Source organism: Adiantum capillus-veneris, chromosome 10, assembly GCF_014529385.1.
Source record: "Adiantum capillus-veneris isolate H3 chromosome 10, ASM1452938v2, whole genome shotgun sequence".
Taxonomy (NCBI): Eukaryota; Viridiplantae; Streptophyta; class Polypodiopsida; order Polypodiales; family Pteridaceae; genus Adiantum; species Adiantum capillus-veneris.
Genome location: NC_140940.1, coordinates 163,426,238 through 163,453,235, shown reverse-complemented (window position 1 = coordinate 163,453,235; position 26,998 = coordinate 163,426,238). Strand labels below are relative to the sequence as shown.

Here is a 26,998-nt window from a genome sequence, read left to right as displayed (position 1 = left end):
GCCCCTGAGTTTCTCACCTCAAGGATATTAATTACAGCTAGCTACTACGAAGGAGAGCATGTGTTGTTGAATCCAACCATGAACATTTCTATTCCATAGCCTTAGTAGCTTCATCCGCCAGAAAAAGTATGACCACCATCCTTCCAAAGGACAAGGTTTTGTCCTTTTACTGCTGATGAACCAATACTAGAAATGTGTGTGTAGAAGAACATTTTACATGTATAGCAGCTCGAGGAGTAGGACGAGGTTTGTACATCCCCTAGATAAACCCCCCCCCCCCCCCCCTCTCCCAAAAAAAAAAACGAAGAAAAAAACCAAACAAAAGAAGACCATAGACATGCGTAGACTTTAGAAACTTCCATATGGCACAGCCCATGAACTGTACCCCGTAAAAATGTGAAAGCATTGACTGATAATCGTAGATTAATAAATAAAAAATTGACTGATAATCGTAGATTAATAAATAAAAAATTGTGAAAGCATTGACTGATATCGTAGATTAATAAATAAAAAATTGTAAAAAACAATTTACTGCAGTGAATAGACTAATCACGGGAAACATAACAGGTCCAATAAAATTTGCGTACTTAAAGTCGGTACCTTGCTCCTGTAACGATCGGTATAAGTATTATATTCTAAAGGTACACGGGCTCCTTTAGACAGTTTCAGCAGGATTGAAAGAAATCCTTCCACATTAGAAACCTCCTCCCCTGCAAGCTTTTTGATAATAGCATGCCTGGGAACCCCTGCCCTTGACAGCATATACCTGTTGGTAAAGAACAGGATCTCTAAACTTTCCTTTCTGTTAATATCCTTGGCAAAGAAAGATATGACAAACATCAACAAACATTTTTGTGAAAATCTTACCCAGGTTCGGCAACATATACAAGGCCACATTCAAAACGAAAATTTCGGGCCTAAACAACAAAAACATGAGAATTACTGAGGACTGAAAACAGAATCTCATAAATAAAACTCGTGATAGCACAGCAACGTAAAATTTTCCCTCCAGGACTGCATAGAACTCATGATGACACAGCAATTAATATTTCCATCCAGAGCAACTAAATGAGGCCACCTACTCTATGCCAGAGACATAAACATGAGCATTCAGCTGAGGTTAGCATTCTTACTAAGTAGCATGTCTCCTTCTAATTGCAAAGATGTGCACAAGCACCAACAGCAGAGATGCTATGTAGTGCATAATACTCTCATGTATTACTCCACTTGTCTAATGTTTGTAGAACACTCTCTCTTGTATCCTTCTCAAGAAGAGTGTGTGCCTAATATTCCGCCTATGTTTAAAGGCTGAAATATCTCAATAGCTGTGCTAGATTCTTGTCCCAATCGTGACACCAAGTGCACAACCCCCCCTACTAGCTGAAAACCTATAAAGTTTTATGAAACACACATTCCTGATCTAGCCAGACTCCTAGAAGTGCATTAACAGTAACCTCTAATGCACAAAAACGCTCCATGAATGTAAAAGGCAATCCCTGCAGCACAGATCTCACGTAATGTTACCATATACATGTGGTAGTGATGTGTGTGAACACACTAGGACCGCCGGGGCATTTTTTCCCTCTTTAGGAGGTTTTTTCCCCCGAGCATTGTATATACGCCCATCACTCTAGGGCTATCTATCTTTTCCCCCGAGCATTGTATATACGCCCATCACTCTAGGGCTATCTATCTTTTCCATTGCATACTAAGAAACACACTCTCTATTGTGTGCCTTGAGCTTCCTTCGTCTTCTCCAAGCTGTGTGTGTTTCTCTGCAACCCTAATTCCAACAATTGGTATCAGAGCAGGTCACGTCCTCCCGGGCTTAGTCACCAGCTGCGCCAGTACACGCCTGCTCACTTTCTCCGATTTCAGTGAGATTCGGTGAGCGTTCGCATGTCGACTCAGAATTTTGATTTGGGCTCATTTCGGCCTCCGTTTCCACTACAGGCAGTACTGCACAGGCTCTTTCGTCATTTTGTGCAGAATTTCTATCAGTGCCGTTTTCTGCATAACAGGTGCCTTATAGTCTTCTACGGTTTGTGCTATATAGCACAGGTTGTTCCCGCTCCGTTTCTCCTATTTTCGGGCAGTTTTCACATCAGGTACAGCATTCACCATGGCTGACAACAACAACACAGAAAAGTTCAAGATGTTTGCTGCTGAGGACAGGTTGGATGGGGACAACTACCCTATGTGGGCTTATATGATGCAACATGTTCTTGTGTCAAAGGGTGTCTGGAACATTGTGCAGGGCATTGATGTACGTCCTGGTTCTGAGGATGTAGGCGATGTTGAGGATGTTGCAGGTCTTGCTGCAAGGATTGCAGCTGTTAGAGTTGTTTTGCCTACGGCAGAACAAGCTCGTTGGGATGTTAAGGATGCGCAGGCTCATGCATTGATTGCGTTGTCTGTGAAGCACACCATTGTTCCTCACATCCGTTCAGCAAAATCTGCAAAACAGGCTTGGGATATTTTAGCAGGTCTTTATGCAAGCCGCAATGAGGCTAAAATTGCTTTGCTGCGTAAAGAGCTGGAGTCGAAGATTATGCATGAGGAAGATGATATGGACACTTTCCTTGCTAGTGTCAAGGATATCAATGAGCAGCTTATTTCTGCAGGTGAAGTCATTTCAAATAATTCCCTTGTGCAGACTGTTCTTGATGCCTTACCAGATTCCTACTAGACTTTTGCTAGTACTTGGAGACTTATGACCCAAGGAAATCCTGAAGTTGTCAAGTTTGATGCATTATGCACATTGCTGTTCCAAGAGTCACTTTCCAAAAAAAACAGGACTAGGCAACGTGCAATTGAACAGGCTTTTATTGCTTCTCAAAGAAAGGGTGGTAACAGTAATGCAGCCACTTCTTATGGTTCTGCTGCGAGTGGCAAAAATTTTGTTCCTAATGCTTCTGTAGGCAGCACTTCGTTTGGCAATTCTGGTGATAAGGGCAAAAAGAAGATGCGTTGCCATTATTGTAAAGCCAATGATCACTTGATCAAGTCGTGTCCTAAGTTGAAGGCCAAAGAGGCTAAGAAGAAAGACGGTGGCTCCACTGCAAATGCTGGTTCAACTACAAATGCAGCCCTTGTTGAGTCTTCTGTGAAAGGAGACTGTGTTGCTGATGTTCATGCAGAATGGGCGTTTAGTGCAGAGTGCACTTACAATCCTGCTGTCCATGATGCATGCTTGTCAGTTGCTGCAGATTCACATGTGTGGTATTTCGACAGTGGTGCTACAAAGCACATTACCTCACATCGTGAATTGTTTACCTCTCTCGAGTCTGTCCCTCATGGTAATTCAGTCACTTGTGCCAACAATGCCTCTTATCCAGTTCAGGGAGTTGGAAAGATTGTGCTCACTGCTGCTAATGGCAGTTCCTTCACACTTGTTGATGCACTTTATGTACCTGGGATCAAGAAGAATCTCTTGTCTGTATCCGCACTTGCTAGACTTGGACTTGTAGTCAAATTTGTGGATGACAGATGTACAGTTCATGATCTCAGTTTTGGTGATGAAATTGTTGCATCTAGGCTTTTGTGCCGTGGGCTGTATAAGCTCACTTTGTATGACAAGTGTGGACAAAATTTTGCAAATGCTGTTGCAGATTCAAGGGCTATTTGAGATGCAAAACTTTGGCATGCACGTTTTGGTCATCTGAATTTTGCCAGTTTGCTACGTTTGCAGAAATCTGATATGGTTGCTTCTTTGCCGCCTCTAAAAGCACCTGTCAAACATGTTTGTGAAGGCTGTATTTTGGGTAAGATGCAGCGTTCTAAATTTCCAAAGGATGTTTCAGTTCGGGCCACATGCAGGTTGCAGCTTGTGCATAGTGATGTTTGTGGGTCCATGCAAACTCCGTCCTTGGGCAATTACTTGTACTTCGTGACTTTCATTGATGATTACTCCAGGCATGCATGGGTATTTCCGCTTAAAGCGAAGTCCGAAGTTTTTATGTGCTTCAAACAATTTCTGGCGAAGGCTGAAAATGTCTCGAAATGTACTATGGGCACCCTCCGTTCCGATCGAGGGGGGGAGTATATGTCTCATGAATTTAATGCATTTTTGGCTAGTCGTGGGATAAAACACCAATGTACAGTGCCTTATACACCTCAGCAAAATGATGTTGCTGAGAGGAAAAACAGGTCACTGACGGAAATGGCACGATGTATGGTCAAAAGTCAAGCTTTGCCGCATTCTTTTTGGCTTGAGGCCATTATGTGTGCCACTTATGTACTTAACAGGTGTCCTACGAAAGCTTTGCAGTCTATTACTCCATATGAAGCATGGCATGATAGAAAGCCTTCTATTGAGCACATGCATGTTTTTGGTTGTTTGGCATATGCTTTGGTGCCACAAGTGCAGCGTAGAAAATCGGATGATAAGGCTGTCAAAAGTATTTTTGCTGGTTATAGTGCTCAAAGCAAAGGTTACAGGTTGTATCATCCGCAAACAAAACGTATTCTGGTTTCTCGGGATGTAGTGTTTGTGGAAGATTTTGTTCAGCCCTTGCTGTCATGTACTAGAGACAGTAATGTAAGCTCACAGGACATTTATGACACTTTGTTGCCTCTTTTCAGTGGTGGAAATACGAATGTAAGTTCCAATGAGGCAAATGTACAGCCTATGGGAGTTTCTGAAAATGTTTTAGATCAGTCTATTACTGATGCAGATGTACATGATGTACTTGATGAGGAATGGGCTGAAAATGAACAGGCTAGACGTATGCCAAAATGGCTGGTGCACACTTTGCGTGACAGTAAATTGGATGCACCTTTGTCTAGTCGTACTCGTTCAGGCTCTCACCATGCATCTTATGCATCAGATTGTTATGCTTTGGCTGTGTCTAGCTTACATGATGTTGAGGAGCCTCTGACTTTTGATGAAGCACAAAATTCAAAAAATTGGATGGCTGCCATGCAATCAGAATATGATGCACTTATAGAAAATGACACATGGACTTTATGTGATTTGCCTCCTGGCAAAAAGGCCATTGGTACGAAATGGGTTTACTAGTTGAAACGCAAGCCGGATGGTGAGATCGATCGCCATAGGGCTCGACTTGTTGCAAAGGGTTATGCACAGGAAAAAGGCATGTATTATGAAGAGACTTTTGCTCCCACTTGTCGTATGACTACTGTGCGTTTTCTATGTGCATTGGCAGCTCATTTTGGTTGGGATGTACAACAATCAAACATTGTTACTGCTTTCTTGAATGGTGACATATTTGAGGAAGTTTATGTAACGCAGCCTCGCGGTTTTGTCATAAAAGGACAAGAGGACAAAGTGTGCAAATGTAACAAGGCTTTGTATGGGTTGAAGCAATCTCCTCGTGCTTGGTATGAGAAAGCGGACACTCATTTGGTCAAACAAGGCTTTCGTAATAGTCCAACAGAAAGCACATTGTATGTAAAGCGTGAGGGTGATGTACCTCTCATTGTGGTTCTTTATGTTGATGATTTGTTGATCACTGGACCAAATCAGAGACATTGTCGAATTTAAGGCTGATTTGAATGCTACTTTCAAGATGAAAGATTTGGGGCTGTTGCATCATTATTTGGGTATACAGTTTAAGCAGTGTGATTGTGGTATTGCCTTGTGTCAGAAAAGTTACATAGAGACATTGCTATGTAAGTTTGGACTTGAGTATTGCAAACCTATTGCCACTCCCATGGAAATAGGTTTGAAGTTGAGTCTACATGATGCTGGTGATCCTGCTGATGTCACTCTTTACCAAACTGCTGTTGGCTGCCTCATTTATGTATGCAACACGAGGCCGGATATTCAGTTTGCAGTCTCACAGATCAGCAGATTTATGCATAGCCCAGGGTCTAAGCATTGACAGGCTGTCAAGAGGATTTTCTGCTACCTTAGTGGCACTTTACATCTTGGCTTGTTTTATCCCAAGGGGGGATCATTGCCGCCAGACTTACATGCTTTTTCGGACTCAGATTCGGCTGGTTGTTTTGACACGCGAGTGTCCACAAGTGGTTTTTGTTTCATGCTTGGCAGTTCATGTATATCATGGTTGAGCAAGAAGCAACCTATTGTGGCCACTTCGAGTTGTGAGGCTGAGTACACGGCAATCTTCACAGCTACGGTTGAGTGTGTATGGCTCAGACGCCTTACGGCTGATTTGGGTGTTGGACAGGACACTGCCAACACTATCTACACTGACAGTCAGAGCGCATTGGCAGTTGCGAGGAACCTTGTTTTTCATGCTCGCACAAAGCACATTGAGGTGCATTACCACTATGTTAGGGAGAGGCTCTCAGCAGGAGAGATCAGCTTGGCTTATGTGCCAACACAGGACAACCTTGCAGATCTTTTCACAAAGGCATTGTCTCGTGAGAAGCTTGAAGCTTTCCGCAAAGCTTTGGGCTTACTCCGCTTTGTGGACTGATCATGTCCTCAGGGCATGGCACTTCCCTTTACTCATGTGCCAGCTCTCGTTCACCGCATCACTCCAGGGGGGATTTGTTACCATATACATGTGGTAGTGGCGTGTGTGAACACACTAGGACCGCCGGGGCATTTTTTCCCTCTTTAGGAGGTTTTTTCCCCCGAGCATTGTATATACGCCCATCACTCTAGGGCTATCTATCTTTTCCATTGCATACTAAGAAACACACTCTCTATTGTGTGCCTTGAGCTTCCTTCGTCTTCTCCAAGCGGTGTGTGTTTCTCTGCAACCCTTATTCCAACACGTAAAGCATGACTACATAACGCTGGTAACATCCAGCAAAATGCTCCTTGAGAAGCACATCCAATACGGCAGTTGCCTCTCTCCAAGGTTCAATCAAATCCAGCAAGCTCATATGACAAACTGCAGTGCATAAGAAATCCCCTAGTATCACACAGAACACAAACCAGTTGCATCAGCATCTGTGACAACCAATCGTCCACAGTAAAGGCATGACCTGAAATCCTCCATAAGAAAAGGATATCCTCCATGCTCTGAGCCCCTCAATAAAAGCTGCCCATTTCTCCTCTGTCCAACGGGTAAATGTGTAAACAAAGTCCTAAGGAAGTACATGCTTGATGGATCTTGATGAGAGGATAACTAGATAGCCCCACTGTCCTCTAGTCTTTAGACGATCCTACATACATTTGCCAAGAAATCAAATCCGCAGGCAAGTACTAATCTACTGTCTGAAGATAAATGCACATGTCAGACAATCCATAGCCATAGCCAAGCTATTAAAACGTCTCTATATGAGTGTGCAATGCTCCTGAGGAGTTGCATGTAATAAAAGAGGTGTCAGCTACCATCTCTACATAAAGGTAAGAACTTTGTATAAATTTATAACTGCAGACCTGTTGATATGAGAGAGGATGAATCACACCTCCGCTTACTTCCAAGAAAAAGTCCGGAGTGATTAAGTGTAAGTCCTGGACCTGTTTATTCAATGGAGAAGTTTTGCAAAGGTGGGCAGCAGTAAAGTAGGAACAAAACCAAAAGAGAAATGCAGTGCATACCCTTAATGTGCATTCTCTGGGTTGACCACCCCTTTCTACCTCAAAAACCACATTGGCTCCCACGTTGTCATCAAGTAATGTTTCTAGCCGCAGAAATTGTGTTATGACCTACAAATCAGCATTGCAAATAACTTTTACAATAAACGCGAAGTTAGAAACATTCACATTCGGAAGTGCAATGGTGCTCATTATTCTGAACATTAGTTTGATTGTTGCACAGACTTCAACAACAATTCTGCTGCATGAAATACACCCTGCTAAGAGCAGAAAGCTCAATAAGGATTCTTTCTATGGTCCAGTATACAAATGACCTATTTCAGACTAACTACAGAAGCTTCTAAAATGATCTAATTTTCTACCTCAAAAATCTGGGGTGTAATACATGGAGCCTGAATTCATAAGGATGTAGAAGGAACCAAGGAGATAGCAACCCCAACGGTTGGCACACTTCAAAAGTGAAAGCTTTTGACGCAGGAAAAGAGGCCTTTTATATCTGTCTACTCCACTCTAATTGAGAAGTTTTATCTTGTGCCACCAGCACAATTTCTTTGGTACAACATTACTCCAACAATTCCTAAGCTGAAGTTCTTTTCCAGCTCCAAGGATCAAGAAGAGTTTTTTATTGTCTTCCCTTAGGCTTGTGTCTTTAACATTGAAGCAACAAATGTTTTACCTCACCATTGACACGGACGAGTACATCACCAGGTTCTAAATGCTTGTGAGCAGGGCCCCCAGGTACCTGTATTAGCATCCACCACTACTTTAAACTTTTTCAGTTTCAAAGGTTATCATCCAGCTGTCTAAACCTACTTACCACAGACTCCACAACAAGCATTCCAGTTTCCGCTGCAGGAGAGGCTTGCCTAACCATCTGTTGAGGAAAACCATAATGAAATATAGATGTGTTTCTGGAAGGAAAAATGCATGAAGGAGTCGAGCATTTACCTGCTCTGTTTCATGCTTCAAACCAAGCCGCCTCGTTTCATCAAAACCTTTATGCATCAATGTCATCTTCAGCAACAACACTGAGTTATTAATCACTTAAAAGATAATTGGCTGCTGCATAAGCACTATATGCATTAAGAAAGCAAGATTCAACATTCTGGAAACTTAATGCTTCTGGAAGCTAGCAAGTGTACATGCCCCTAAGTCCACGGCAATCTTGTTTGGTTGCAGCAATGACCAAAAAAGAGCATACTGCAGAAATTCAAAAGATAAAGAGACCACCTGAAGTGTACCACGTTTGATGTCAATGGCATTCCAGCTCTCTGTAGTTTTATCTCTGCTTTTTTGGAGACATGACAATGCCCTAACAACCTGTAATCACCAGTTACAAAAGTGTATTGAGTTGCCTCTTTCCATTGCTAAAATGACAGTTCTTCATGACCTCCAGTTGTCCAATTACCAAATACAAATCATCGAGCTAGGATATTCTCTATCACAAAAGTCATTGGAAAAATTACACAGAAGCTAGATCATTATGTGGTATAACTTGGAATGAGTCATGCTTGTGGGTACAAAGGGCTCTGTGCTGAGGATGATGAAAGAGGATACCTTGGCTACTTATTGTCAACGGTTTTGGGATACCTTTTCCCAGTAGCTTCTTTTCGGAAGACCCCTTTCTTGGAGCAGATGGAACTGTTTTGTTGGGGTTTACCGAAAGAGATCCGGCAATACTTTTTGAAGCACACGTCTCAGAGCATCTAGAAGCTCACAGAAATGGCCAAGGACACTTTTTCTATGCATTCTGGCTCCTTGACTTATCCTTCGGACAAGCGGGTGTCCACTTCGACAGGGAAAGAGCCTTCCGACGAGAAAAAGTGTCACATGCACATCTAACCCTATGTGCATGTGGACAAGCTACTTCAAGTCCAGGGTTCATGTAATCTTAGGAAGTGTTCTGGCACCTTTGTGAGCCTGTGTGCACGCCGTGCATGTCCAAGCACTTAAGTAGTTGCATTTCCTCTGGTTGCACGCAACATGACCATCAGTATTACAATCAGTAGCCATCATGAGCATTTTTCAATGCACAGAACCTATTTTCCCTATTTTTTCTGTTTTTCACTTATTATTAATAAGTGACTTTGTTGGGAAACTGGGTAGGGCAAATTTGCTAAGTTAATATAAAGGAAACCTGGCAGTCACTCAGTAGAGCAGAAGCAGCAAAGAGAGCACGGGCACCTCTTGCAGCACGCCCTCTATCACTTCTTCTCAAGCAAGAACCTCACAAGACTTGGCGTTTTTCAGCAGTCAAACCCAACGTTTTCAGCCCTGATATGTCAGCGTTTTCAGCCCAGATAGAACCAGCGTTTTCAGCAGTTGTACCAGCTTTTTTCCAGCAGATAGACCAGCGTTTTCAGCCACTGCATATCAGCGATTTCAGCCAGTTGTCGTCCTCGTCGTCGCCGTCGTCTCCGACCTAGATCCCCATTGCATCATTGCGTCAAGAACTTGCATCAGCACCTTATATCAAATTTGTGCAATCAATAGCAATAGACTTCTCTGGCCATCGAGAGAGGGGCCCTTGGAGGAGGGTTTGACAACTTTTTTGGTGTCGTATTCTTCTCTCTCTATCTCTTAGTCTCATACCTTCATTTACAATGTTATCAACTTTGTTTGTGATCATTTGCACTCTCTCGCTAAAGAACGGAAGGCTCTCCCTTCCGTAAGTAAAAGAAACCCTTGAGCACAGTTCGGAGCAATCATCTTGAGCAAAGTTCAACATTCACATCCGCTACACCTTACATTGGTATCAGAGCTTTAGCAGTGTTATGTATCACTCAAGGAAATAACCACAAGAATTTTTTTTGCTTGTTGCGGTCGCACGTAACCCAAATTCACTTGGGCGTGTCGATTCCTAATCGTGTTTTTGAAGAGTGACAGGAAACCCAAGAAAGAAGGGCTTGTTTGGCCTCCCCTTGTTCCTCTTTTCACTCATTGAGAGCGAACCGTGCACTTAGCAGCCGGCCAATCGACGTGAGGTGGGAAAAATCAACCTTGGTGTAGCGCAAGGCCACCAAGGGGTGCGCCCGCGGAAAGAGAAGCGCTCGGGTAAGAGAAGATCCTTCTCTAACACAAATTGCAAGCTAAAGAAAGAACCTCAAGACCCCAAGTTCCTCGTGAACTTAAGAACCCAAGATCTCAATGTATGGTCATCACCGAAGCGGAATGGATACTTTGCATGAAGGTGATGAGCATGAAGGTGGTGAAGAAGAATTTTCCCCAACCAGAGGTTTTTCCGACCCTCCCCCTTCCCCATCTACACCACGATTTGCACCAAATCCGATGGAGGCTTTGGTCAAGTCGATAATGGACATGATGCTACAACAAGAGCAAGCGCGGTTGGGGGCCAAAGACAGAAGGGTAGCCTTGGAGCGTGAGCGCGAGCAAGCGCGCTTGGCGGCCGAAGACAGAAGGGTAGCCTTGGAGCGTGAGCGTGAGCAAGCGCGCTTGGCGGCCGAAGAAAGACGAGCCGCCTTGGAGTTAGAGCGTGAGGCGCAGGGAGACCAATGCATACAAGATATACCTAGATGAATCTAGGATATACCCAGATTCACCCTTGAAGGAAAGTACAAGGTATAGACTCATGGTAGTCACCCACGAGACAATATAACCATCAGCTCCATCATGCATAGTATTGACTAAATACCACGACATCCCCACTAACGTCGTCAGTGCCCAATAGTGGGTGTAGAACTAGGTACAAACATATGCTCCCAAACACAACACACACCACACGCACACACACATGAGCATACATCAACACAAAGTTCAGCGTGCTGAGTTTCTGTCATGACTCCGGAGATCAAGGGCAGACTCAGCCATAATGAAGCCTAGCACTAAGAGAAGCGTTAAATTGGAAAAATTAGCACAAAAGAAAAGGTAGTTGATAGGGCATATGCACCACAAAAGATAGAAAGAATTAGCACAATATCAACAGGCCGTAACTCGTACTCACCTCAAAGTCCGAATTGGTCAAAGAAGTTGGTAGTTCATCAAGAAGCACAAGCAGAGATTCGAACTCCAACAACCCCGTCACAAAGAAGCTGACGTTCAATAAGTATGCTATTATTCATTCTTGGTTGCATCAATTTAATGCTTACTTTGCGACAACTAAGAAGACAGGAAATAGAAATGTTTTAGCAACAGCTATGTACCTTGCCGATGATGCCATTAATTGGTACCACGCATGGCAAGAGGCCTCAGTTGACCGCGCACCTAGCGGAAGCCGAAAAAGGCGCGCCCCTTTCCCTCAATTGGGCCGACTTCCAAGACAAGCTCAAGACGCGGTTCCCACCCAATACCTCGCACGATTGAAGGACGATTGGCGCAACCTCAAGCAAAATGGTATGCCAGTTATGTCTTTCTCTAATCGTGTTTTGCAACTTAGCACCCAATTACGCAAATCCGATGATGAGCGCAAGAAGGCATTCCTTTATGGATTGGATGAGTATATTAAGTATGATGTCGAGATACTCGATCCAATCAATCTCAACAAGGTGGTAGCGATTGCTCTCGCACAGGGGATGAAGCACAATAAGGGAAAGCCCAAGGAGAACAAGACTTCTCAAAGTACCTCTCAGAACCCTCAGAACAGTAAGAATGGTAAGAATGGTAACTCTTCTAGCAAATCTTCCTCTAATCCTTCGGAAAAGAACTCACAAAATGAATCCAAGGGTAAACCTACAACACCTGCTAAACCTAAGCTAACCCCGGATATAAAAGCCGCAAAAGGAATTATAGGAGGATACATAACGGCAGAAGAACAAGTCATTTATGCTAAAGAAGGTCGTTGTTATCAATGTCACGTCAAGGGTCACATTAAAGTAGCTTGTCCTAAGATAGCCCCACCTATAGAACCCACAGAACCCAGAGCTACCACAAGCACTTTAATGAATCAATCTGAGTCTTCACATGTTTTTGACACACACATTGATGAGTCTCTCATGAAATGTTATGGTCATGTGAAGGGTCAGCGTTTTGTCATATTGTTTGATCCAGATAGTATGCATGATGTGATTAGTGCCTCCCTTGTAGAGAGAACATGCCTAGAGGTTAGTCAAACATCTCCTCTTGAGGTGTCTGGCTTCGCTCCCAGGTATGATTACAATTCAACAAGCTGCCTTCCGTAAAAAATTTGTCGTGTCTCCTCTTTCAAGATGTGATATGCTTTTGGGTATTCGATGGTTTCGTGGGCATAACCCTCTCATTGATTGGGAGGACAATACTCTTGTTTTAAATGCCAAAAGCGACTCTCCCATGATCATTCGTGCTGAGGAGGGTCTGCATTCTTTGCCCCTCACTTCTCATGTATAGGCACAGCGTAAAGTACGACGAGGAGCACAAGCAGCATTCATTTATGCCGCTCCAATTACCCATAGCATTCAGGCTCAAGACAGGTATTCAGCTTTGTTTACCAAGTTTAAGCATCTCTTTTTGCAGGATGATCTTCCACCTCGTCTCCCACCCGAGCGGCCGGAGGACCATCACATCGAGCTCACGGAAGGGGCATAGCCTGTCAGTAAGGCTCTCTACCGTTTGAAGAAGACTCGGGAATAAGAGTTAAGAGCGGCAACTCACGGAGTTGGTGGCCCGCGGCTTCATACGTCCAAGTGTAAGTCCTTTTGCTGCTCCTATTTTGTTTGTTCGCAAGAAGGATGGTTCGTCTTGTTTGTGTGTTGATTACAAGGCATTGAACAAGATGACCGCCAAGAACAAGTTTCCAATGCCTCGCATTGAGTATATCCTCGATAGGCTCAATAGGGCAAAGGTCTTCAATAAGGTCGATCTCAAAAGTGGATACCATCAGGTAAGGGTATTCAAAGGTGACATCTACAAGATCGCTTTTTGCACAGAGCGAGGGCAATGGGAGTATGTAGTCATGCCTTTTGGATTGACAGGTGCCGTGGGTACATTTAACCGTCTCATGGTAGGCCGTTTTGGCGATATGGTTGGTGTATATGTGTTCATCTTTCTTGATGATACTCTCATTTTTTTTGCATCGTGGAACAACATGAAAAGGATGTAGAAAGGGTACTAACCCGTTTGGATGAGTGTCAGCTATACATTGCAGATAAGAAATCGAACTTTTTTCTCACTGAAATTACTTATCTGGGTTATATCATTTCTGCAGGAGGCGTCAAGCTAGACCCCGAGAAGGTGGAACAGGTACGTAATTGGGATTTGCCCAAGACTGCATATGATGTACGTTCTTTTCTTGGTTTATGTCAAGCATATAGTTTGCACATAGAAAATTCTGCACGCATTGCCGCGCCCATGACTGATGGTTTGAAAGGGGTAAAAACTCGCCGACAGCGGGTGGATTTACTCGAAGCAGCCATTGAGGCTTTCGCAGCTCTCAAGGTTGCGGTGACAGAAGCGCCGTGTCTTATCCTTGCCTCTTGGGATGACCCCTTTGAGGTATGGACAGATGCGAGCAATGTTGCCATAGGCACTATGCTTCAGCAGCATGGTCATCTAGTTGCTTTCCTTAGTCGAAAGCTCAATAGTGCAGAAAAGAACTATTCCAGTTATGATAAAGAACTGTTGTTTATCATTCACTCCCTTAAGCATTGAAAGCATTTTTTGTATAGTAGAGAGTTCACAGTTCACATAGATCACCAAGCCCTCAAGTGGCTCCAGTCTATGCCTAGTGCACATTGGAGTCATCGCCAAGCCCGGTGGTCACAATTTTTTGAACAACTTGGAGGTTTGATTGAGTATGTGCCTGGAAAATCGAACCCTGTTGCAGATGCGTTAAGTCGCAAAGGACAAATCATGGCTCTTGAGTCAAGCAATTTCTCTTTAGGGTGGGTCTTTCGACAGCATGAAGAACCAGTACGCAGATCCCGAGTTTGATAACCAATGGTTGCAAGCTCTTGCTTCCCGAGGGCCTAGCAATTATCTCATTCGAATGGTTTGTTATATTTTCATCACCATCTATGTGTGTTGCCCTCTCTCACGGGTGGGCACACGGGAATGAACATTGTCACAAACTGCTGACGTGTCGAAGCCTAAAGAATGGAGCCAACTTACAGATGCCGGCCGAGAGGCCTAGACCCTAAGAAGAACAAGTAGCAGAAGAAGAAGAAGTCCTACCAACTTATGGAAACCCCGTCCGATGGGGCGCCATTGACATAAAGGATTAAAATAAAGCAGGACCCACACACACACACAATAAAGGAAATTGCGTAGAACTGATGACGTGGCAGGCTTTTTTAAAAATTACCCTCATTGATGACATGGCAAGCTGTACGGATTTCCGTGATTTACCCTGGCAGCTTTTTGGCTTTGCTTTTGGACCAGATGCTTTTGAGTTTGAAGGCTTTTTACTGTAAACTGCTTTTGGGGCCTAGGGCCTTTAAATACGAGGTTAGGGCTCATTCTCTGACATGCTTCCTGGAGAAGATGCAAAGTCTGAAGTACCGGCTTGTACTGTGTTGATGCAATATAAAGAAATACCGAAAGGGGCGCCAAGGTTTGGGGGCCAATTCTCTCTGGGGTGAAATTCCGCCACTCCGTGTCGCCTGTCGTTTCTCTCTTTCAGTTCAATTGTTATTGAAGTGCTAAAAGTCTGTTCAGTTTGTTCTTTTCTATTGGCACGTGGTGCTCGTCTTGTGACAAACACCACTCTAAAAAAAAATAGAAAGATTCTTTTATTGGCCAAAAATGCGAAAGGATGTGTTTCGTTATGTCACACAGTGTAACAGACTTGGACACTCCAAGTCAAGAATCAACCGCGACAGCACCAAATAACCACTTCAAAACAATTCACAGATCACAATAGATTTGCACTGCCCGCAGGAACGGCGGGCCAGTGCAAATCTATTGTGATCTGTGAATTGTTTTGAAGTGGTTATTTGGTCCTGTCGCGGTTGATTCTTGACTTGGAGTGTCCAAGTCTGTTATACACAGTGCACTATTTGTCAAAAGGTAAAAGCTCCTCGGGGTAAGTAGCAAGGCCTCTTGCTTCCGCTGCCTATTCCCGATGGATCTTTTCAGGATATTTCCATGGATTTTGTGACTAACCTTTTACCTACTTCGCAAACCCTAAACACTCAATGTTTGACAATTCTTGATCATTTCAGCAAAGTTTTGCATGTTGATTCCTTGTATGGCCACAATCACCGCACAAGATGTAGCGCGGTTGTTCATTAAGCATCGGTATCCCCTCTGTGGTTTGCCAAAATCGATTGTTTCACATAGGGATGTTAAGCTCACGTGCAATTTTTGGCGCGCACTCTTTGAAAATTTTGGCACTAAGTTGAATTTTTCATCGACTTTTCATCTACAATCAGATGGTCAGAGAGAGATTTACAATCAGTTGGCTTTTGATGTTTTAAAGTCCTATTTCCATGATCAACAGTCTCATTGGGACTATTTTGAATGACTGTTTTTCCTCTGCCATTGGTCGAACTCCGTATGAGGCAGCTTTTGGCCGTTCGTTCCAGTCACTTTTGACTCGCTCGGTCAGTCAAATGTCTGATGCCAATGCTGAAAGTCGATCGTTGGATGAGATTTCTGAGAGTGTGAAGCTTCGGCTAAGCAAGGCTCGAGAGTCTTACTCACGCCAGGATAACAAGCATCGTCAAGATGTTTCGATCAAGGAAGGGGATTGGGTGTATTTAAGAATCATGAAGCAACGTCTTAAGCAAGTTGGAAAGAAGTGTCCAAAGTTGTCTTTCAGAATGTATGGTCCATTTCAAATGAGGCTCCGATGAAATTGCAATTGTCTAACCCATGGTCAATGCACAACGTTTTCCATGTTTCTTGGTTGAAAGTGTCTCAGGGAACACCTCTAAAGGACATTTCCGAAGAAGAAGAGCCGGAGATCATCGATGAAGCAGAAGTCATGGAGCCGGCGCAAGCGTTGCTTCATCGGTTTCGCCATGGTTCAGAGAAGCACGTCAAATAGTAATTGTTGAAGTTCAAGGATTGAGGAACCCACGAGGCAGTGTGGGTCGATAAGAGTTTTTCATAGATTATCCCGAATTGTTGGCAGCCTACAATGAAGCCATGCAGATCGGTACCAGTACCTCATTTTAAAAGGAGGGGATGTCACCTGCACATCTAACCCTATCTGCATGTGGACAAGCTTCTTCAAATCCAAGGTTCATGTCATCTTAGGAAGTGTTCTGGCACCTTTGTGAGCTTGTGCGCAGGCAGTGCATGTCCAAGCACTTAGAGTAGTTGCATTTCCTCTGGTTGCACACAGCATGATCATCAGTGTTACAGTTGGTAGCCATCATGAGTATTTTTCAGTGCACAGAACCTATTTTCCCTATTTTAGCCATTTTTCACTTATTCTTAATAAGTGACTTTGTTGGGAAACTGGGTAGGGCAAATTTGCCAAGTTAATGTAAAAGAAACCTGGCAGTCACTCAGTAGAGCACAAGCAGCAAAGAGAGCACAGGCTGCTGGGAAACTGGGTAGGGCAAATTTGCCAAGTTAATGTAAAAGAAACCTGGCAGTCACTCAGTAGAGCACAAGCAGCAAAGAGAGCACAGGCACCTCTTGCAGCAGGCCCTCTATCACTACTTCTCAAGCAAGAACTTCACACGACTTGGCATTTTTCAGCAGTCAAACCCAGCGTTTTCAGCCATGATATGTCAGCATTTTCAGCCCTGATATGCCAGCGTTTTTAGCAGTTGTACCAGCGTTTTTCCAACAGATAGATCATCATTTTCAGCCACTGCATATCAGCGTTTTCAGCCCCTGAATCCAGCGATTTCAACCAGCCCTCGTCCTCATCGTCGCCGTCGTCTCCAACCTAGATCCCCATTGCATCATTGCGTCAAGAACTTGCATCAGCACCTTGTACACAGATCTGTGCAATCAAGAGCAATAGACTTCTCTCGCCATCGAGAGAGGGGCCCTTGGAGGAGGGTTTGACAACTTTTCTAGTGTCGTATTCTTCTCTCTTTATCTCTCAGTCTCATACCTTCATTCACAATGTTATCCACTTTGTTTGTGATCATTTGCACTCTCTCAATAAGACGGAAGGCTCTCCCTTCCGTAAGTAAAAGGAACCCTTGAGCATAGTTCGGACTCCGGAGCAATCATCTTGAGCAAAATTCAACATTCACATCCGTTGCACCTTACAAAAAGACTAAGGGCGAGACACAAAAGAAGAAACCCACCCGTCGGAAATTGGCAGTCGAGTAAAGAACAAGCTGAGGACACGCCAGAGACTTCGAAATGGGCAGAGTAAGCAAAGAAAGGAGACGAAGGCAAGGCTGGTTCCAGATTTTGTGAGGGCGACCTTGGAGTAGAAGGATTGTTCACGTTACAGGAAAGAAGAATTTGGTGGCAGACGGGTTGTCTCGAAAGGCACAGGTATCGACCATCTCAACTATGCATCACAAGAACTTTGAGAATATGCTTTATTAGTATGCTATAGATCCCAATTTTGCAAACAACTTTGACCTGATACAGAGCAAGGAGATAGTTGTAGGTTATACCATCAAGGAAGGTTACTTGATAAACCATGTTGTGTGTCACACATGGTTTGTGAAAAAAGGTGTTGACGGAGTGCCATAATCCTCCTTTTGTTGGGCATAAAGGCATCGAGAGTACCTTGAAAGGGGTGGAAAATATTTCTACAATTCTCAGCTCAAGAAGGACGTGGATGAGTTTGTACACACTTGTTTAGTGTGTGAAAAATTAAAGATTGACAGGCACAAATCGGCAGGATTCCTAGCCTTTATCTATTCCTTGACCCACCTTTAAGAGAACAGCAATGGATTTCATCTTTGATCTTCCGAAGACTCACACTGGGCATGATGGTATTTGGACAATAATCAACAGATTCAATAAACAAGCTCACTTCATACCAATAAAGAAGACAGTGAAAGCCAATCATTTGGCCAAGCTGTTTGTCTCGCAGATTTTCAGACTACAAGGCGTGCCTACGTCTATAGTGTCAAATCGAGACCCTAGATTCATAAGGTTGTTTTGGAGAGGAGGATTGGGGGGGGGGGGGGGGGGGGGGGGGGGAGGGAAGAGGAGGATTGGGGGGAGGGGGGGGAAGGAATATACACTCAGCTTAAACTCTCCTCGTCATTTCATCCACAAACAGATGGACAATTGGAGATGGCCAATTCAGTAGTTTTGGACTTTTTGAAGTCTTATATCTCTGATCACAAGACTCAGTGAAAGAAATATTTGCCTCTGGTGGAGTTTGCTTACAACAACACTCTTCACACATCTACGGGAAAAGCACCATTTGAGATTGTTGAGGGTGCCAAAAAGGTTCCACCGATTTTGAGCAACAAGGACAATACTTTTGAAGCACGTAACTACACGATCACGACACTGCTCTTGCCAACGAAAAGGCGCCTTGAGTACAACATAAGAAGACAACAGATGTCACAAAATTATGACGTGGCATGTTCAACTAACAAGACCTGAAGCCCTAGGGACACTCAAAGACTAAAGAGAGAGAAATCGTGTAAAGGTTGATAATGTGACAGTTGTACAGACACTCCACGTTTTGCGATGATGACGTGGCAAGTCATACAGATCCCCGCGTTTTATGGCAAGCTATACGTAAATTCCGCGTTGGGCGCTGGCAGCTTTTGGGACGAAGCGCTTTTGAGTTTGAAGATTTTCATGTTACTGCTTTTCAAAGCCCTCAGGGCCTTTAAATTGAACCCCAGGGCCACTCTCTCGCTCAGATTTGCTAACAACCTTCAGAGCAAAGAGGATCCGCGGGCATTGTAACTTTGCTCAAGCATTAATACCGAAAGGGGGGCCAGTCTTTGGGGCCAATCTCTCTTAGCACGGAACTACGCCGAGCCATGTCGACTCAATTGAACTGTTCTCTCATGTGTCGTGACAGATTCCTGCCTTAGGGTGCCCAAGTCCGCTACAGTGGTATCAGAGCTCAGCCAATTTCTCTTCTACCACCAGGAAATCTAATCCCCTTCCCGGCGACACACATGGATACAGGTGATAATTCTCGGAAGAATCAGACAAACCCTCCCGACATTCTGAACAAGAGGTAGCGCACAATTCTAGTTAGCCCTCATCTTCTTTTGACAATTCGCGTAGCTCTTCTTCTTCCGATTCGAGTGATGAGGACAGAAAGGGCAAGAAACGACGAAAGAATCACAGAACAAGAAGAAGGCCAAGAAAAGAAGATCCCGCCGTAGATCTCGACAATTTTCTGACAGTTTGACGAGGATTCGTCCTCTTCTAAGAGTTTGGACTCTGAGGACCATATGTTTTATTTGAAGAGGAAGCATTCTTACAGAGCAAATCAATATGACTTTCTTGAAGACAAGAATAAAAAGACCAAAGAATAAAAAGACCAAAGAATTCAACTGAGGTGGACAAGCAGTCAAATTTGATATCTAGATGTCACGATTGTGACTTGTTATTACATTATACACTCTCTTGAATCATTAAAGATACAGATGCGAAGTGTGACTAACCCAGGAGGACCCCTGTTCTCAAATGGTCACAATCCTTCGCTCTAAAGTCATGCCTCTTCACCAACAGCCACACTCCTTCGCCGACTAGTCATGCCCCTTCAACCAATGGTTGTGGCTCTTCATCGAATGGATGTGTCTATTCACCTAAAGACATGTCTATTCGCCTAAAGGATGTGTCTTTGTGAAAGAGTCATACCTTTTCATTTGTGACTCTTCGTCTCCTATATAAGGAGCCTATTGTACTCAATTTTCAAGCATTCAATCAATCAATCAAACACAAAGTCTTCCAAGTCTTATCTCTGAGTCAAGTTTAAACTTCTTAAGTCTTAATCATGAATTTAAGTACGTAATTAAGGATTAGTAGCAAGAATCCTTATAGTGGTATCATACAAAATTTTTCCCAAGACCTGAAGGTTGTGAGCCTCTCACCCTCTCCGCTACCCTCTCCCGAAGTTATATGGAAGCAAAAGAAAGGTAGTACACGCACACATACGCAAGCATGAGGTAAGAAGTATCTTTTTGTTTCACTTGTATACATAAAGGACAGAGACGCAGATGTGTGTGTGTGTGGCGTGCCACGTACCCAGTGAATTTCGGATAAACTTTTGTTGGTGACCTTTCGTGTGCCTCTCCATCGGGTGGTGTCCCTTTGGGATTGCGCTCACACCTATTCACCTGACAGGGCAACACCTCTTCACCTTGCTAGCACCCTTTATGTGCATGCCATACGTGCTCCATAATCCCGATGCTATAGATGAAATGTGTCAATGCTAACGTGTCAAGTCAATGAAGAACAAATCTAACCTTCAGATCACGGCCATGGGGCCTAAACCCTAAGAAGAACAAGCAACAACAAAAGAAGAACTCCAACCAACTTATGGGACCCCGTCCGATGGGGCCCAAGTGACAAAGCAATAAAAAATAAAGTTGGACCCTCACTTGCGCAAACACTTAAGACGTGACAGTTGTATGGACAGCCCGGATTTTTCGCTAACAGTGCTGACGTGACAGATTTCCGCAAACCGCGCTAACTGTGCTGATGTGGCAGTTGTACGGATTTTTGTGGTTTACACTGGTAGCTTTTGATCATTGCTTTTGGACTAGATGCTTTTGAGTTTCAAGGATTTTCATGTAAACTGCTTTTGGGACCTAGGGCCTTTAAATATGAGGTTAGGGCTCATTCTCTGGCATGCTTCTGAAAGAAGGTGCAGAGTCTAGAGTACCGGCTTGTACTTTGCTGATGCAATATAAAGAAATACCAAAAGGGGTGCCAAGGTGTGGGGCCAATACTCTCTGGGCTGGAAATCCGCCACTCCGTGTCGCGTGTCGTCTCACTTTCATTTTGAGGTGCTAAAAGTATGTTCAGTCTGTTCTTTTCTATTGGCACGTGGTGCTCGTCTTGTGACAAGCTCTGATACCACTATCACAAGACGGGCACCACGTGCCAATAGAAAAGAACAGACTGAACAGACTTTTAGCACTTCAATAACAACTGAACTGATAGAGAGAGACGACACGCGACACGGAGTGCCGGAATTCAACTCCAGAGAGTATTCGCCCCAAACCTTGGCTGTTAGGTGTAGCCGAAGTGAATGTTGAACTTTGCTCAAGATGAGTGCTCCGAACTGTGCTCAAGGTTCCTTTTTACTTAGGGAAGGGAGAGCCTTCCGTTCCTTAATGAGAGAATGCAATGGACACAAACAAAGTGAATGGACACTGTGAGTGAAGGTGCATGAGACTGAGAGATAGAGAAGAGAATACGACACTAGAATGTTGTCAAACCCTCCTCCGAAGGCCCCACTGTTTATGGCGTGAGCGGTCTACTTTTGATTGCACAAATCTAGCTACAATGCTTTGGACTTGTCGACGACGATGAAGACGACGACGAGACGGGCTCAAATCTGAAAATGCAGGTGCTACTGCTGCTTCTGTCGCGAAGATCTGCAAAAACGCTAGGTCTTTGGCTGATACAAAAACGCTAGGCTGATTTGGGGTGCTGGAGTGGAAATCTGCTAACCGTAGGGCTGATCTGCTGTTGTGGGGGAATCTGCTAACGCTAGGGTTGATCTGTTGTCTACTGTCGCCGTGAATCTGCAAGTGCAAAAACACTGGCTAATCTGATGCAAAAATGCTAGGCCTTCTGCAATGCTGAAAACGCTAGAGTTGTCGCGGGGTCGGTCTTGCTAAGAAGTTGCCTATTGAGCAAGGTGCTCCTGGTGCCTCTTCTGCCAGAAAGTGCTAGCTTTGGTTTGCTTATATATTATCTTAGCAAAATTGCCCTACCTACTTTCCAACAAAAGTCACTTAAAATAATAAGTGAAAAATGTCAAAATTAGGGAAAAGAGGTCTATGCACTATAAAAATGCTCCCGATGGGTTCTGATTGTAATCTGATAATCATGCTATGTGCAACCAGAGGATATGCATCTAATTTAAGTGTCTGGACATGCACGGTCTACGAACAGACTTACAAAAGTGCCACACCACTTCCTATTCTAGACTAATTGGACTGAACTGAACCCTTGTCATGTTGTAGCTTGTCCACGGACACATAGGGTTGGATGTGTCGCGTGATGTAACAGACTTGGACACTCCAAGTCAAGAATCAACCGCGACAGCACCAAATAACCACTTCAAAACAATTCACAGATCACAATAGATTTGCACTGGCCCGGCGGAGTTCCGTGCCTAGAGATATTGGCCCCAAAGACTGGCGCCCCTTTCGGTATTTCTTTTTATATTAATCAATCATCAAAGTACAAGAGAGCGGTTAGGGTTTCACTCCCAGACTCTGCGTCCAGATGCTCTGAGAAGTGAGGCCCTCACCACTAATTTAAAGGTTACAAGGGATGCCCAAAAGCAGAGCCCCAAAAGCTTCAAATCAAAAGCAATTGCTCTCTCTCTCTCACAGAGAGTCAAAACATGAAAGCAAAAGCATTCTCTCTCTCTTTCTCATTTAAGTAGAGAAAAAGCGAAATTTGAGTCGCTCATCATTTTCGTTTTTTTTTTTTTTTTTTTTTAGCCTCCGCGATACCGAAAATTAGGGTTTCTGGCAGAAATTAGGGTCTGCAGGAATTTTAGGGTTTCTGGCAAAAATTAGGATTTTTGTTGTCCGCCACGTCATCACTTTCTGACATACCCCCCTCTTGAAAGCATTGTAATCGACCTCGATTACACATGCAAAACCGACAAAAGCCATAAACCGTCTTAGCAGACACTGACTGTTAGTACCTACGTACTAGGAACACACATCTAGCACATGTACAAAATCGACAGTCACATCACACGTCAGCACAGGACATCACAGGACATCACATGACATTCAACAATCATTCGGATCTTAGACCATGATTTATCGGCAATGTAGCTAGCAATCACATCTAGGTCCAATCGGGACCTCATCAATGTCCGATTGACTAACCCCTATTGCAACCATGTCTATTCGAGATCAATCAGACCAAAATGCTGCAGTCATTTCAGCTATCAGTTCCTGCACTCACAAGAAGTCAAGAACAAATCAGTATCATAATCATGAATTCCATTTCATAAAGTCATCCAGCAGAATACTGTCAGCTCTCAGTATCCCTTAAGCTCAAAGAGACATCAGTGACTTTAGTATCAAAATCGAGGCATCTGTTGACAAAGGAGCGGAGTAACTCCCCTCTTGTGCATCCCACTGCACCAAATCTTCGGCCAAGCTGAGTTTCTGGGTTCCGTTTGGAGTAGACTATGCTAAACCAAAACATCGAGGTAAAGTTTCACAATCCGAGGAGTATCTACTATGTCCTCCTCCTCCATCCCCTTCGCATCAAATGCAGGAAAGTTCTTGAACTTAACCAAGAACCGCCTTCGGACTTTACCTTTCTTCGTATCATTATGTGCCAAAATCTGTTCAGGAACAAGGATCTCCTCGTTTTCTTCCACTTTGGGTTGCTCATCAGGCTCCCCATCATCAGGCACATCACCCTTAAACGGTTTCAAGAGACTCACATGAAATGCATTGTGAATCCTCCAAGTATCTGGCACTTTCAATCGGAAGGAGACATCATTTATCTTGTCAGTAATCTGGAAAGGTCCGTAGTATCACATACTAAGCTTTGGAAAAAGCCTCTCCTTTCCCTTCTTCTTTCTTAGGCGTGCCTTCTCAAAAGTAAGAGCACCCAATCATCCTCCTTCAGTTTCCAGTCGCGACGATGGCGATCCGCTCCCTTTTTCTGTCGTTCTTGAGACTTCTGCAAAGTCTCGCGAACCTTGGCAAAACCCGTATCCAAGTCTCACGAATATTCATCTGCTTCCAATATCTAATCTTTCGTGCTCGGGAAGGATGGAACCTTCGCAGCACTTTCAACAATCTCACATGGCGTCTTCCCCGTCGAAGAGTGTATCGTGTTATTGTAGGCAAATTCCACCAAAGGTAAGTTCTTTTCCCATTGAGTCTTCTGATGCGAGATACAAGACTTCAATAAATCTAAAATCACTGAATTGGCAATCTCAGATTGCCCGTCAGTCTGCAAGTGGAACGATGACGAGAACTGCAACCGCGTGCCAATGTTCTCCCAAATTGCCTTCCAAAACAAACTCATAAATCTGGGGTCTCTGTCGGAGACAATCGTCTCAGGCGTGCCATGTAATCGGAAAATCATCGTGATCATTCTGTATTCTCGGGAGATATAAAAACATGAAATCCATTTCAATAATTTCAATATTTTCCCAGGGGCGGGTGGGTATGGGTAAAGGCTGTAACAATCCCTGTGCCTTATGCCTGTCAAACTTGACCTTCTGGCATACCAAGCAACTGCGCACAAACTCTTCCACATCCTTCTTCAGTCTCCGCCAAAAGAAATCTCTCTCTACCCTTTTCATGGTGGTAGCAATGCCGCGGTGACCCGTAAAAGGTGGACAATGGCAATCAGTCATAAGCTTTTCCCTCAACGGCTGTGTAACGCACAACATAGTCTTTTTCATCAAGTATCCTTCCCGAAGGGAGTAACGAGCTACTGTCTCCCCATCCCGTATCCGTGTGAAAATATCTGCAAAATCTGTATCTGTGGCACACTGATCGACCATATCCTCGAAGCTCCTATGATGTATCGCAGAAATAGCCAGAACCAACGGTTTCCGAGACAAAGCATTTGCCACCACATTCTTTTGTCCCTGCACATGGACAATCTGGAAGTGGAACTGTGACAAGATGTTCACCCACCGCACCTGCTTTTCCGAAAGCTGCTTCTGTGACAAGAAGTAGCGCAAACTCTGATGGTCTGTAAAGACAGTAAAATCCGCTCCGAGTAGGTAATGCCGCCACTGAGTAAGAGCGTGGATAACCGCCAAAAGCTCTTTCCCATAGATCTGTGCTATCATCTGCGGCCTAGAGAACAAACGGCTCTCGTAAGCTATGACATGGCCTTCTTGCATCAAGACCATACCCAGACTACAACCACAAGCATCACAAAATACTTCAAATGACTTCTGCAAGTCCCGCAAAGTAAAATCTGGTCCTGTAGTGAATTTCTCTTTCAATGTCTGAAAGGCAGTCACCTCTGTGGGTCCCCACGAAAAAGATACTCCTTTCTGTGTCAAGGTATGCAAAGGGGAAGCAACCACTGCAAACTTTCTTATGAACCGCCTGTAGTACGAACACAGTCCCAAGAAGCTTTGAACTTCATGGACATTCCTCAAATCGGGCCAATCACGGATAGTCTCTATCTTGGCCGGGTTCATTTTCACTCCTGCTGTTGACACAATGTGTCCCAAAAAATGTATCTCTGGTAGGAAAAATTCACTTTCGTAGCATTAATCACTAATGTGTGATCTCGTAATGCCTGAAAGACTTGAAGCAGATAATCTCTGTGTTCTGCCTCATTCTTAGAGAACACAATGATGTCGTCAAAGAAAGTGCCAACAAATAACCTGTACTCTCGAAAAATCCTATCCATCATCCGGTTAAATGTCGAAGGAGCATTGGTTAAGCCAAAAGGCATCACCAAAAACTCAAATAACCCAAAAGTCGTCGGAAAAGCTGTCTTGTAGACATCTCCTAGCGCTATCCTGATCTGATGATATCCACTCTTCAAGTCAATCCTGCTAAAGCACGAGGATCCCTGTAACCTGTTGAGTATATCATCGATCCTAGGAATCGGAAATCTGTTCTTGATGGTGATTTCGTTGAGAGTGCTATAATCGATGCACATTCTCCAAGATCCGTCTTTCTTCAAAACCAACAACACTGGAGAGCAATACGGTGAAGTACTAGGCTGGACAAGACCCTTTTCCAAGAGGTCTTTCATTGGGTTCATAATCTTTTCATTCTGTACTCGGCTCACACGATAAGATGGCCGATTCGGTGGCGTGCTTCCAGATATCAGATCAATGGTATGATCTTCAGGCCCTCTCAAAAGCAATCGGCATGAGCGTGGAGAAAAAAATCTTGGCGTTCTTTTCTTCAGGTCAAAACATATTCAACTTTTATCCATCGTTCAGTTCTCCCAAAAGAATGAGTAAGAAAAGTGAAGTTCATCAAGTACAATCTCTAAGCCCTTCATTTATCAAAGTCGCTTTCTCGGCCCGGTAGTCAACCACGGCCTAGTTCTTGTGGTACCAAGGGATCCCGAGTAGAACGTCACTCGCGTGCCCTGAACACAGCTGTCATTGCAAATGAAGTTTGCCAATGCTCGGTGTAATGGCAACATCCCATCCTGGTGCCAGTCGAACTACCTCCGCCTGTGGCGTCAGTCTGTCGAGCGTAGTTCCAAATCGAGCCGCCAATTCCAAGTGAAAAGAAGTTGGCCTTGGCTCCTTCAAAAGAGCTTCCTGATCCTTCACTTTGCCCCAAAAAAAAGAGGCAAAGTTTGTACTTTCATTCATTTGATTCGGTGCAAGTCCCACGCCATGTGGTACCAGTTCTACTTTTCTATCTGCCTTTTTTGCCACATTCCTCAGCTGCTCTCAAACTCTTAGGCCTGTCGTCGTCTTTATCATTCTGTTCTTTCTGTGCCTTTTTTAGGGCACTTCGCGGAGATATGTCCATGTTCCCCGCATCCAAAGCACTTCCCCTCTCTGATGATGCGAGCTCTTTCCTCAGG

At 44.0% G+C, this 26,998-nt stretch overlaps 1 protein-coding gene across 2 annotated transcripts in view; it reads right to left on the bottom strand.

Annotated features, from left to right (window-relative positions):
- DEG7 (DegP protease 7) overlaps positions 1-26,998 on the bottom strand; it is a 182,703-nt gene that overhangs the window by 70,279 nt on the left and 85,426 nt on the right. For both annotated transcript variants that reach the window (XM_086522337.1, XM_086522338.1), the window contains exons 7-14: positions 8,711-8,800; positions 8,429-8,494; positions 8,298-8,354; positions 8,157-8,222; positions 7,484-7,591; positions 7,322-7,402; positions 868-917; positions 601-766 (exon numbers count right to left, since the gene is read on the bottom strand). In XM_086522337.1, coding sequence (XP_086378463.1) covers positions 601-766; positions 868-917; positions 7,322-7,402; positions 7,484-7,591; positions 8,157-8,222; positions 8,298-8,354; positions 8,429-8,494; positions 8,711-8,800 — 684 coding nt within the window. The remainder of the gene's footprint in view (positions 1-600; positions 767-867; positions 918-7,321; positions 7,403-7,483; positions 7,592-8,156; positions 8,223-8,297; positions 8,355-8,428; positions 8,495-8,710; positions 8,801-26,998) is intronic.